The sequence below is a fragment of the Rhodamnia argentea genome, chromosome 1, assembly GCF_020921035.1.
Source record: "Rhodamnia argentea isolate NSW1041297 chromosome 1, ASM2092103v1, whole genome shotgun sequence".
In the NCBI taxonomy this organism is placed as follows: Eukaryota; Viridiplantae; Streptophyta; class Magnoliopsida; order Myrtales; family Myrtaceae; genus Rhodamnia; species Rhodamnia argentea.
The window spans coordinates 29,258,148-29,271,139 of NC_063150.1; the positions used below are offsets into that span (position 1 = coordinate 29,258,148).

At 38.2% G+C, this 12,992-nt stretch overlaps 1 protein-coding gene across 3 annotated transcripts; it reads right to left on the reverse strand.

Moving 5' to 3' along the window:
* Nucleotides 1-526: 526 nt before the first annotated feature.
* Nucleotides 527-9,030, reverse strand: LOC115747792 (guanosine deaminase). 3 transcript variants are annotated; one of them, XM_048273347.1, is made up of 6 exons: nucleotides 8,815-9,030; nucleotides 8,134-8,193; nucleotides 7,648-7,838; nucleotides 6,476-6,580; nucleotides 6,164-6,376; nucleotides 527-896 (listed from the first exon to the last, which is right to left on the reverse strand). In XM_048273347.1, the coding sequence occupies exons 1-5, from the start codon at nucleotides 8,834-8,836 to the stop codon at nucleotides 6,188-6,190; spliced, it is 567 nt and encodes a 188-aa protein (XP_048129304.1). In that variant the 5' UTR covers nucleotides 8,837-9,030; the 3' UTR covers nucleotides 527-896; nucleotides 6,164-6,187. The 3 variants fall into 3 exon arrangements, with proteins under 3 accessions (XP_048129304.1, XP_048129305.1, XP_030539941.1); XM_048273348.1 differs by lacking the exon at nucleotides 527-896 and adding an exon at nucleotides 5,272-5,721; XM_030684081.2 differs by lacking the exon at nucleotides 527-896 and having other exon boundaries at nucleotides 6,004-6,376.
* Between the last annotated feature and the right edge of the window lie 3,962 nt (nucleotides 9,031-12,992).

The following is a 12,992-nucleotide window of genomic DNA, read 5'->3' on the forward strand; positions in this document are numbered from 1 at the left end:
GTCTTGCTGAGTCCGTTCCCCCACATAGAACGATAATCAAGACTTGGATTTGGAGATTGCGTGATGGCTGTTACCGTAAGACAGTAACAAACAAACAACGTCAAAATTGACAAGTTGGTTTTATATGATCTCTTACAATGGTTCATTTTAATCCGTTTTACCATCCTTATGCTCACGGGATGATTGTCCAAAAAAGTCTTACAGTCTTAAACTTTTCAACTGTATCAATTTAGTCTTTATTTTTTGGTGATTTGTCAAATTTTGTTATAAACCTTTCAGTTGTGTGTCAACGTAGCCCTCTCGGCCAATTATCCAAATAATAGGTTTATGATTAAATTGGCAAAACTTCAAAAGATTTAGGACTATATTGACAAACCGCCAAAATGTTTAGTACTAAATTGGCAAGTCGCCAAAAGGGTACAATTGAAATGTTCAAAACTGAAATTTCAAATCGTCAAAAGATTTAGGACTAAAGTTTGAGACTGAATTGATGGTCGTACAATCGATTAATGACTTTTAGACAATTATCCTTTATTCTTGCAATGAAACGAAAATTCCAGGTTCTCGTTCTCGAATCAGTAATCTACAATCATGCTAATTAAGATGTAAACGGTTTACAAGTGTTACTAATCGACAGGTTCATGTGGATCTATGTAGCAGAAATATGTCGGCTAATGAAATCTCGACCAGCAACCCACTTGAGCCGGAATAGGAGTAAACATGACCGAGTCGCCACTCGAAGACTGAATTTGGTCTTCTGCTTTGTTTCCTTGGAAGAGAAGATAATATTGTGAAGCACACATGGAGTTTCATCAGTGAAATCTTATTCAGTTGATGACGAGAAGGAACCTGGAATAGATGCGTTCTTCATCGCATCTCGATAAATTGTATCAGCCCTGCTGAAAGGAATTCTTGAAGATTAATCTGCATCAATCTTCGACACTCGCATCATCGCGGGGAAAACATCACTAATACCTCTTTTCTCGGATTTTCCTAATTGTATCTCATGTTTCAAGAGAAATCAGACTAACGAAATCAGCGAGTTAGCATAACAATCGTCATGTCGACATGAAAATGAGCATGCGACCGGTCTATATACTCATTTGCAAACCAGGAACATATCTCTTTATCTACCCACTTCTCGCATTCAACATTGCACAGAAAAACTCGCAACTAGTGGATGTGATCATGGTCATGCTATTATGAATTGATCATTTTAAAGTACATATCAGATTGAAGTGTTGCGATGTCGTGTTGTAGCTTGATATGAACAGTTCTCAAATGTTGCATGTGAAACACTACCACGACAGCGATTTTTCACGAAAATTAGTCGAAAAGGCTACATTAGAATTTCGCATAAAGATTTAGGACTAAGTTGACAATATAAAAAATATTTAGGACCAAATCGTCATAAGTACAGTAAAGTTAGGATTGATTGGACTGTTTACCCCAATTGAAATTATGATCTTATGCGTTATTGAAGCATATACGGTTTTTTTAAGTGAATGTGTCAAAATTGATTACTCCTATTTTTTATTTTACTTTATTTTTTGTAAGGACGAGGGATAAAATAATTTTCTCCACTATTTACTAGTGTAACGAAGAACCAAATTATCACTATATTAACTCCTTTTTTCTACTTCTTCCAAGTGCAGGATAACCGTTGTCATTGATCTTTGATTTTAGCTCTTGCATTAGTCCCTAAATATCATGTTATCTATGGCTCTCTTTTCACCCCTATTCAGCATGAGCTTTCGGAAGGTTCTCATAGCTAGGTGAATGACTTTCTTCATCATTGTTCACAGCCGTTCTGCAATCATCCATGTCATCAGGGGGGGAGGAGAGAGAGAATAATTTCTCTTGCTAGCCCACCCCTAATCGAGGCAGGAGATTGACATTGCATGAAGTACCTTATCATGTATGTTTGTGTTGATCATATATTAGATCAGGTGTGGTGTACTACAGATGGTTCACATGGATCATGGTGATGCTGACCAGGAAAACAAACTTTTCTTCCATTTTCTTCATAAGCCTTCTTTAGGTATTACATATCAAATTGTTAAATGCATACCCATCAGAAGAAGTTGTTAAAATATAAGAAGAAGATTTGAGGTATCTTAAGCATTTAATGCACAGTGATATCTTTTCTTTTTTTTTTTGTAACCAAGGTTTTCTACAACGCGGCCGGAGAGATTCGAACCTGGGACCTCATCAATTTAACTGTCTAAGGCCCAGGGATCTCACCAACTCAGCCAACGCCTCATTTGCAATGCACAATGATATCTTTTTTTTTTTTTTTTGTAAGGTACACACAGTGATATCTTGTTCTGTTGTAATCTGAAAAAATAAATGCAAGCTCAGTGATCATTATTTCATACATCCGTCTCTCATATTTCCGAAAGACAAAAAAAGATCAAATAGAATAAAGCACTGAATCTAGGAATATACGATCCTCAAAGTGGCCATCTGAGATCAATAAGGTCAGCAGAAGGTGAACAGGAAAGAAAGAACTAGGGTTCTTGATATAATGTGAGAATATGAGGGATTATTCTCTAAACTCAATTTGGTAAGGGCTCATCTCAAGCTTGATCAACTTCATTAGCTGCACACACTAGGGTAACATCAGGAAAGACCAACCTACAAGATGTCTGCACTTTAAAAACTAATTGAGGCCACTCCATGTCGACCACAAACTTTCAAACAAGAGTAAAAAAAAAAAAAAAAGGACGAAGATCGTCTTCCTTAATCAAAGGATTTGTGCAAGGAGACATGAACATCGTCTGAACATTTTGCTTTTCCAGGTCAGGATCTTCCTTTAAGAGTTAATCAAAGGTTTCTCGAAAAAGGTTTTTATTACGACTTAATCAGACGCATGATCCAAATGCACCCAGTGAAAAGGCTGCCACTGCCAAAGTCTATATAAGCAACACATAAGCCAAAGTTCCATTTTAGTCGAAACACATAATTCTAATGCTTTTGCAAGACTTAACAAGACCTTAATCGAGTCTCGACGAGAAAAGATGAGCGAAAAGAAAGAAAAAACATAGACCAATTAAAGAGGCCCGAACCAATTTTCCTATTTTATTCTCTTTTGCTTTACTCAAAAGAGCTTCTACTTTCCCAGGTCTGCAGCAAACCCCAAGTCACTCTAGGGGCACCAAGATTCAAGCTTGAGGTCACCCATTGACCCGGCAACATGTGTTTTGGTGATTGATTCTTAGGGAGAGACTTTTTGACATATTAAAGTGTGGGGGAATAAACCAAAAAAATCGGAAGGCTGTACACATGCAACTGCAACATAGATGGTGGGCATTCACAGGATGCACAGACAGGCACCACCAAATTTCTCATATTTATGAAGTTTGATATTATAATATATGTATTAGTTGTGTTAGAACAATCTCACATCGGAGAATCGATATGGGTTGAGCATTTAATATATTCTAGTTGGCCCATAACTCATTGATTTAAGCTTTTGAGTAAATGTGGGTCCAACTAGATCGGATTTGAGATCCCTCTAGGTATTATAACCGATAGTTGATTGGTGATGAATATCTCAAGGAATGAATCCGGTGACCAACCCGATTTACGAGCGGTGAGTTGTGTTATGATTAGGGCTCCCTCTTAGCGATCTCTCTCGGTGAATGTGTTTGCTACGCGCTCCCAACATCTACTAGTGTTGGGTCGAATATATCTAGGAAGGAATCAGATGACCGATCCAATTTTCGGTGGTGAGTTGTGTTAAGATTTGGGCTTCCTCTTAACGATCTCCTCGGATGAAGGTATCTCCTACGCACTCGTAGTCTTAGGCCTCTCTAATCTCAAAAACTAGCTCATTATCTCCCTGGGAGAAGGTATCTCCCAACATCTATCAATGTTTGGTGGTCTTGGGCATCGCTCATTGCAAAAATTAGCTTAAAGGACGATACTTTCCCTCATACTTTTAAATTCACGACTAGCATATTCCACACATTCTCACCCTTACACATCAGGCCCTTGGTCGAAGCATCAACAACTCGTATCTCTCCCATATGATTGTTGAGAATAAGCTATTAGATGAAGACCATGTTTAATATTGATTACTCTAACATTTGGTGTAAATTCTTTTCATCGTCTCACAACAATTAAAATTGCGTCCTAGAAGCTAAAATGGTCCGACTTAATGTTCCGATTTTCGAAATTGTCTTTGTGAAAGCTGTACCGAGTTTAGGCTGGGGTACAGTATAGAGTCTATGGACCTTGTATTTGCGTGTGAAGCAGAAAGGCTGACTAAAACCAGCTGCACCAGATAATGATAAATGCGTTTTCTCTAGTCTCTGATTAGGTTTATGAATAAATGTCACGTGCAAGGTTGGGGCAAGACAAAACCTGAAGTCAAAACTGGGGAGAAAAAGAAGGGCACAATCTTTAATGTAACTTGCCCGAGAAAGTGGTAAAAGAAAGCGGGCGCTTGTCCGAAACAAGATTGTCAAGATCAGACAATGCTGCTAATCTTACATGAAACTTTCATTCGTGAATTTCCAATGGCGACGAGTCAGTTTGAGATTTCTCGGAGACATCACACGCGCAGCGATATTATCGGGTCGGTCGAAATTACTCAACCCGAGAGTAAGAAATAAGGAGATCCAAATGTGGTAAGAGCGAGAGCCGGTGGATTGAATCGTAAACGTGACGCCATGCGAGTCTTCAAAAGTTCTCGATAGGATCCGGGTTTTTCTTCCGGGCCCGGATAAGCTGAGGGTAAGCAAACAAGAAGTAGCAATAAGATTGTGGGGGGAGAGGAACCCTCTCTTGTCCCATCTTGCTGCGTCCGTTCCCCAACATAGAACGATGATCAAGACTTGGATTTGGAGATTGCGTGATGGTTGTTGCCATAAGACAGTAACAAACAAACAACGTCAAAATTGAAAAGTTGGTTTTCTATGATCTTTTACGATGGTTCATTTTCATCCCTTTTACTAACCTTATGCTGACGGATGATTGCCCAAAAAAGTCCTACACTCATAAACTTTTCAATTGTGTCAATTTAATTTTAATTTTTTAATAATTTGTCAAATTTAGTAATTAACCTTTCAATTGCGTCAATATAGCATTCTCGACCAATTATACAAATAATAGGTTTATGACTAAATTGACAAAACTTTAAAAAATTTAGGACTATATTGACAAACTACCAAAATATTTAGTACTAAAATTGGTAAATCGCCAAAAAGGCACAATTGAAATGCTTAAATCTAACCAAAAAATGTTTAAGACTTAATTATCAAATCTTCAAAATATTTAGGACTAAAGTTTAAAACAGAATTGACGGCCGTACAATAGATTAATGACTTTTTAGACAATTATCCCTTATTCTCACAATGGAATGAAAATTCCATGTTCTCGTTCTCCAATCAGTAATCTACAATCATGTTAATTAGGATGTAAACGGTTTACGAGTATTGCTAATCGACAGGTTCGTGTGGATCTATGTAGCAAAATTACGTCGGCTAATGAAATTTCGACCAGCGATCCCTTGAGCCGGAATAGGAGTAAACATCATCGAGTCGCCACCCGAAGACTGAATTTGGTCTTCTGCTTTGATTCCTTGGAAAAGAAGATAATATTGGGAAGCACACATGGAGTTTCAACTAGAAATGGGACGTTCTTATTGAGTTGACGACCAGAAGGAACCAGGAATAGGTGCGTTCTTCATCACATCTAGATAAAATTGTATCAGCCCTGCTAAAAGGAACTCTTGAAGATTAATCTGCATCAATCTTCGACACTCACATCATCCCGGGGAAAACATCACTAATACCTCTAATAAAGTATTTCTCGGATTTTCCTAATTGTATCTCATGTTTCGAGAGATATCAGACTAACGAAATCAGAGAGTTAGCATAACAATCGGAATGTCGACATAAAAATGAGCATGCGACCTGTCTATATACTCATTTGCAAACCAGGAACATATCTCTTTCTATACGCACTTAACAGTGCGTAGAAAAATTCACAACTAATAGATGTGGTCATGATCATGCTATTATGGATTGATCATTTTGAAGCACACATCAGATTGAAGTGTTGCAACGTCGTGTTGTAGCTTGATATGAACAGTTCTCAAATGATTGCATGTGAATAAAGCCAGTCAGTTACTGAACAGTTAACGATTGTAACTTACGAATGAAGAGGAGAAATTGAAGAATCAATACATCCGGAACTTCTCCTTTGTCTTCTCGAAGACCTGCTCTGCGATTTTGGCCCCTTTCCCATCAGCTCTCTTGATCTCCAACTGAGCTTTCTGGTAGAAGCCAGTTCCCCTCAGAGCGTCGGCGATAAAATCGTCGAAGCCAATAGCAATAGCCGCCTCAGCCTTAGCTCCATAGACCAACCTCTGTGTTGACAAGCAAGTGGTTAATGTCATGTTCCAGAAGATCAGTAGAGCAATTGATGACAGGAATGCTCTGAGAGAGAGAGAGAGAGAGAGAGAGACCTTGGCTCTTGAAAGGTGGATGGCGCCGAAGCACATGGGACAAGGCTCACAAGATGCGTATACTTCGCAGTCCGAAAGCTCAATCCTGCCTAGCTTTTTGCATGCCTGGTAGAGATGGGAACAGAAATTCCTGAGAATCTAGTGAATTGATCATTGGGCGGGATAGCTTATGCAGGTTATAAAACGAGGAGCAAAGACAAAATGCTCGGTCAAATAACTTTGTGGTAGGGCTTTACACAGAGCATCACGGTACGAGTCAAAACAGACATCTGCATCACAACCCCTATATTTCTGTGCAACAACAAAGGTTAAATGGCAACAATCTGATGCATTATCGCTTTAAGAAATTACAGGTGCTGTGCAGGAAGAAGATTACACGTACTAATTGAGGAAGAATACCATATGCCAGTTTCTTTCTCTATCCGGATAACTGTAGATGTCTAATAACACTGACTTGAAGCAGAGGTTTCAAAGCAACCGAACCAGTAAAATGGAAACCAGAGTAACATAACCTTAATGATAATGCCAAATGAAAACTTTTAACAAAAGAAAAACAAATGGTCGTGCCCTTACGTAAGCAAGAGATAGTAGTAATGAGATGAAGAGCCAACAAGAGATGCTATCCATGACAAAGTGGCTCGAAAGAAGAGGCATTACTGTGTTTGCATCAGTTAATCGGAACAGAAACGGAGCAAAAATCAACTAGCACATTAAAAAAGAAGATACATGAAAAAACTATATATATATATTGTGTGTGTTTATCCTCAAAAGGTTAGTATTTTCTCCAGAGTAGCAATTTTCAGAGTCAGACTCAACAAACAATAAAGAAGACTCAGAAGTGCACTTTATCCTAGAGGGCAGCTCCATGTTTTCTTCTCTGTATGATACTATATAATGAGATCCTTTCTGCCTTATCTCTGGTGGATAATGACTAGTTAACAGTCTAAGCTTGGAATCGCCTATGCAGGTTTTACCCGATTCCTCGATTACATATGCATAACGAAGTAATCTTCTTCTCTATCCACATTTCTTTTCTCTCTATATGATTCTTCTTTGCTCCTTCCCCGTTTATTTTCATGGGGGAGAAAAACCAATAACCTGAATAATTATATGAAGAAGAAGGTCTGCAATTGAAGCTAAATTCACAAGAATTACTCTGCTAAGTTATTCACCTCTCTTATGGCAGTCACTTCTGCATGAGCAGTTGGATCTGTGTTCTTTAGAACCATGTTGTGACAACTTACAACAACTTCATCATTCCAAACAACAACAGCACCGAAAGGGCCTCCATCCCCACAATCTACCCCCTTGTACGCTTCCTCAACTGCTTTCGTTAAGAACTTGTGATCTCTATCCTGCACAGCTGGTTCAGCATGCCACCAAAACTTAAAGACAGCATATTTTACAAAGAAGTAGAACAATTAGACAACAAACATATGCTGCAAAGTTGTCCCAAACATGACCAACAAAGTCGGTGAGTAAAACATCGATATTCTCGATCTCAGTCAATCATAGAAATGTCTATTAGTTCTGCAAACAATCTAATTGGAGTCACATCTGCAACAGAAAAGCAGATCATCTGAGTTGAATGCATCTCGCCCATAATTTCTCCAAGAGAGACATCCATTTCAACAACTGCAGAAGCTACGGAATTTTACCTTGTTGATGACCAGCAAATGCAGAAGCTACGGAAATAGTCCCATCCTTAGCTTCCACAACTGAAAGGAAAGAAGTAGCAGCAAATTAATAATATATGACAGACACAACGCGAGTATCATCCATGGGTAAATTCTCTATTCTGAAATTAAATTTGCTTGGCTTATCAAAGAGCGCCTTCATTCCAAATGGAAAAAACCACAAAATCCAGCAAACTAAAAATAGTTTGCCCAAAAAATTCACACTTTGCTCCACACTCATGATGGCATATACAACAGTAGAGAGAGAGAGAGAGAGAGAGAGAGAGAGAGACAGAGAGAGGAAAAGCTTGCAAAGGTACCAATCAAGCAAAGCAAAAGCATGGAACACGAAACCATAGCCGTGTCTCCTTCAAAGAACGGTTGCTGTGTTATTACCTAACTCTCCCACATGAAAGCTCGTGAAGCGATTTGAAAATAATAATAAGACGAATTCCAGAACTCAACCATCAATTAGACAGTAATCTACAGTTACTTTGCTTTGTCTAACCGACAAAAACATGAGGCTCCGCTGAAAGAGGAGAACCACCAAAACAGAAGAAACTTTCGCATCCAATCGCTTAGATCAGATTACAACAATAAAAGGCCACAGATTGAAACGAAACAGCAAGCAAAAAATGGACAGAGAACCAAAAGGGTGCTTACCATTAGCCTCTTCTACCTCCATGGTGATGCAGAAGATCCCAGAAAGATCGGAGAATGAATCAGGAGAGGACAAGGACGAGACTCGACGGGACAACAGGTATATAACCTCGATGGTTGATGTGTTTTGGTATCAGAACCTGGGTTTTCAGCAGTAATGTGAAAAGGGAAGGTGGATCTCTGTGAGAGAGAGAGAGAGAGAGAGAGAGAGAGAGAGAGGGGGGGGATGGAAAAGGAGAGAGCTTGCTCTTTTTCCGAGTTATGGCCAAGGGGAGAGAGAGAGAGAGGACCCACGAGGTGTAATTACGATGAAAAGAGCGAAATGTGAACGGTGGGCATCGAGCGCAAGCGATGGACGAGAAAGAAGATGGAAGGCAAAAGAAATTGCTTTTCCCATATGCTTGGCAGGTTGAAGTTCCCCCATGTGAATGCCCCCCGCCTCTCTCTCTCTCTCTCTCTCTCTGTATCCAATTGAAGATTCTCTCCTTTGTTTGCTCTCTTAATATATGTAGATTCTCACCCTTTTATGAAAAAGGCTGGTAAAGAGAGGGATGTGATCTTATCTGAGCCTCTCAAGCTTTCAAACTTTTGCCAATAATGCATTGTTTCCTTATAGAATAGTAAAACCATATCAACCTTGCCATGTATCATCATAGTGACAAAGAATTGAATATGTTCCTGATGAAACTTAAATTTAAGGCTAATATGGAAAGGCAAAAATTAAGAGAATGAAGTAATTAAATTGACTAGCAAATACACAAACGACTTAAATCTTTAAAAATGGACCAACCCACAAGCAAAAGGACCACTAACTTAGGACAGCCTAGGAGGAGAAAAATTGTGATGAATGAGATGTTAGAGGACAACACATTAATACCATAAATAGGGAGGGGCGCAACAAACAACTACAACAGTTTTAAGAAAAATTTCAAATAAGGACTCCAAGTGAAGTGGCCATGACAATTTCAAATAAGGGCCTGAAATGGTTCTTATTTCAAATAATGGCCTAAAATGCCATCAATGTCTTAATCAAGGGCGTGAAGTGGCCATGACAATTTCAAATAAGGGCCCAACCTTGCCGGCCGGTTGGCCGCCTAAATATTCCAATCGATCAGGGATATTTTCGTCAAAATACAACTCTAATATAATTTTTAATTATATTAAATTAAAAAAAACTAAAACTAAAAAATAATAAAAGGAAAACACAGGTAGTAGAGCTGCCCTCCCCCTTGTGTTTCATGTTTTTTTTTTTTTTACTTTTACGTTCTTTAAATTTTTGAAAAATTGAAAAAGGAAAAAAAATACTAAATACTAAATGACCAAAATGCCCTTTCTAAGTGGTGAGTCATGCCCTTTTTGAGACTAATAAGGTCACTTCGGGTTCTTGTTTGAAACAATATCCTCTTCACATCCTATTTGTGACAATGATGGCATGTCATGCCATTATTTGAAATAATATTAATTTCAAGCCCTTATTTGAGAAAATGAAGGCACTTGAAGCCCTTTTTTGAAATTTTTCTCAATTTTAATTAACGCTCTATTTGTTTCGTAAAAAATGAATTATTCAAAAAATACTTTCCTAAATATTATCTTTCGTGGCACTTAAAATAGTTAATCAATTAAAGATTTATTGCCGATGATAAACTTATATTTAGGCATTTCTGGTGAACGGTGAAAATTTTCTTCGTTCGTTTTTCGTAACCGTTACAACCAACTTTAAAGAGGTATTTTCGTAATCATTCATTTGCCTTGAAATAAATGAAACCTAAATTTAAGGGCATTAACTTCTTCCGAGCGTCGGTCGATTAAAAAAGCTTATGCGTGTGCACCACGCTCTTCATTAGATTAAAGACTACTTTTGTTGACATAGTGACGTGCAAGCGGCACAAAGAATCTTGCTTTAAATCAAATGGGGAGTTAAAAGACGTGGACTAAATCTCCTTGGTCTCCTCAACAACCGGGTTGCCTTGGTCCAACGTGCGACGTGACGACTCATCGTTATCGTTTCGTCCAATTTGGACTATTCCCCATGAAACGTTTTTCACACGAGATTTCATAGTCCCAAATGAAAAGGCATCGCATGGCGTAATTCCGTGGGGGAAATGGGAGAAAGCATAAAAAAAAAAATCTCAAATTTATTACAATTATGCCAAATTTTGTCATATATATTTTCATATTTTGTCAATTCAACTCATTCGATCAATTTTAACTGAAAATTGCTAGCATTTATGCTAGTCATCATATGTGGCAAGGACAACGCTAAGGTGGACGATTTTTTAATAATATTTTAATTATTTATTTTTCTTTTATTCACTCTTTTTATTTTTTTATTAATTTATTTTTCCCTTTCATTTCGACCGGTGAGGGTCGCAGCCCATGCCAAATCTAGGTGAGGGCCGCCTCGCCCTCAATCGGCATGGCGTAATGGCCTTGGGCGAGGGCTTGCTACCCCTCACCGACATAAATGAAAGGGAAAAAACAAAATTGTAAGAATTGTCTACGTCGGTCTTGGTTTTACTCCGTTGAATGACCAATATCCACATCAACAATTTCTAATCAAAATTGGTCGGAAAGACTCAATTGACAAATTATGTGAATGTCTGTATGACCAAATTGGCATAATTAAAAAGTTTTAGGACTGAATTGGTACCATTTTCATAAGTTGGCGATTTTTTTTATACTTTTCTATGCGGAAATCTTATAGAATGAATCAAGAGGGAGAGTAAAGTAACAAATTGCACACGTGATTTAACCTTGCAAAGATTGAATCTCGCATTAGATGTCTAGAGCTTAGAAAGTAATTCACATCGATTCTTTTAAGCTCTCGAGAATCACTTGTATGAAAGGAAAATCTCGATTTTTTGTTTCGTGAGACAACTTTCGGATGAATTACACGGTAGAAGTACTTTCCTTATGTAAACCTCCTTATAGGAAATTGAAAATTTTCAAAAAAAAAGGCCCCAAGTACCTTCATTTTCTCAAATAAGGGCCTGAAGTTGATATTGTTTCAAATAAAGGCTTAAAATGCCCTCATTATCTCAAATAAGGGCTTAAAGTGTACATTATTTCAAATAAGGGCCCGAAGTGACCTTATCGATCTCAAATAAAGGCTTGACTCACCCATTAGTTGGGGCATTTTGGTCATTTAGTATTTTATATTATTTGTTTTCCCCTTTTTTCAGTTTTTCAAAAATTAAAAAAAAAAACTAAAAGTGAAAAAAAAATGAAACCCACAAGCTACCTCTCACCTATGACCGCCACCCCAATGCTAATGGGCGGCAAGGTCCTCGGTGCCTCGGCGAGGGCCGGCGATCCTACCGACCAAAAGTGGTACGGGGGAGGGCCAACGACCCTCATCTAGATCTAGGAGAGGATTGGGGCCCTCTCCCTACTCTAGTGAGGGCTTGTTGAGTCTCGCCATTGGTCGGCGAGGTCGCCGACCCTTGCCAAGGCGCCCGTGACCCTATCACCTATCGCCCCCAACCCACCTACATTGGGGCGGCGGCCATAGGGGAGGTGAAGCCCTTATTTGAAATAATCATGCTCATTTTAGGCCTTTATTTGAGATAATAAGGGCACTTCAAGCCCTTATTTGAAATAATGATTACTTTAAGCTTTTATTTGAGAAAAAGAGAGCACTTGAGATCCTTATTTGAAATTTTTCCAAGGAAATTTTATACATTTCTATTCTACGCGAGTAGATGTAGAGATGAAAGATTGAGTTTACTCAATTTAAAGAAAATAGAGTAGTTGATCACCTAATGGTAATTTTTAGTGCTTTATTTTTTTTGGAAAAAATGTTTAGAAAAAACCACAAAGTATACCCACCTTTAACTTAGGAGAGTGATTTCAGGTTTTGCACAGATTTCACCTTGAATCTGAAACCTACCAATTAGAATAGATTGCTCATTTTTTGGAACCCGAAACCTAATCTGTCAAAGGTTCCACCCGTATTATTAATTGTGTGATTGCAATGAATCATCACCTTTAGTGACTATCATTTATTGAGACAATTCACTTGACCCACAACTCGTATTTAGACACACAAATAAATATGAAATATTAATAAAATAAAAATCTCAGTCATAAATATTGTTAGAAATGGAAACTTAGATTAGTGGTTCCGTACTACACACTTGACATCGAAAGTCATGGAATACTACAATATCGCGCGAATATGC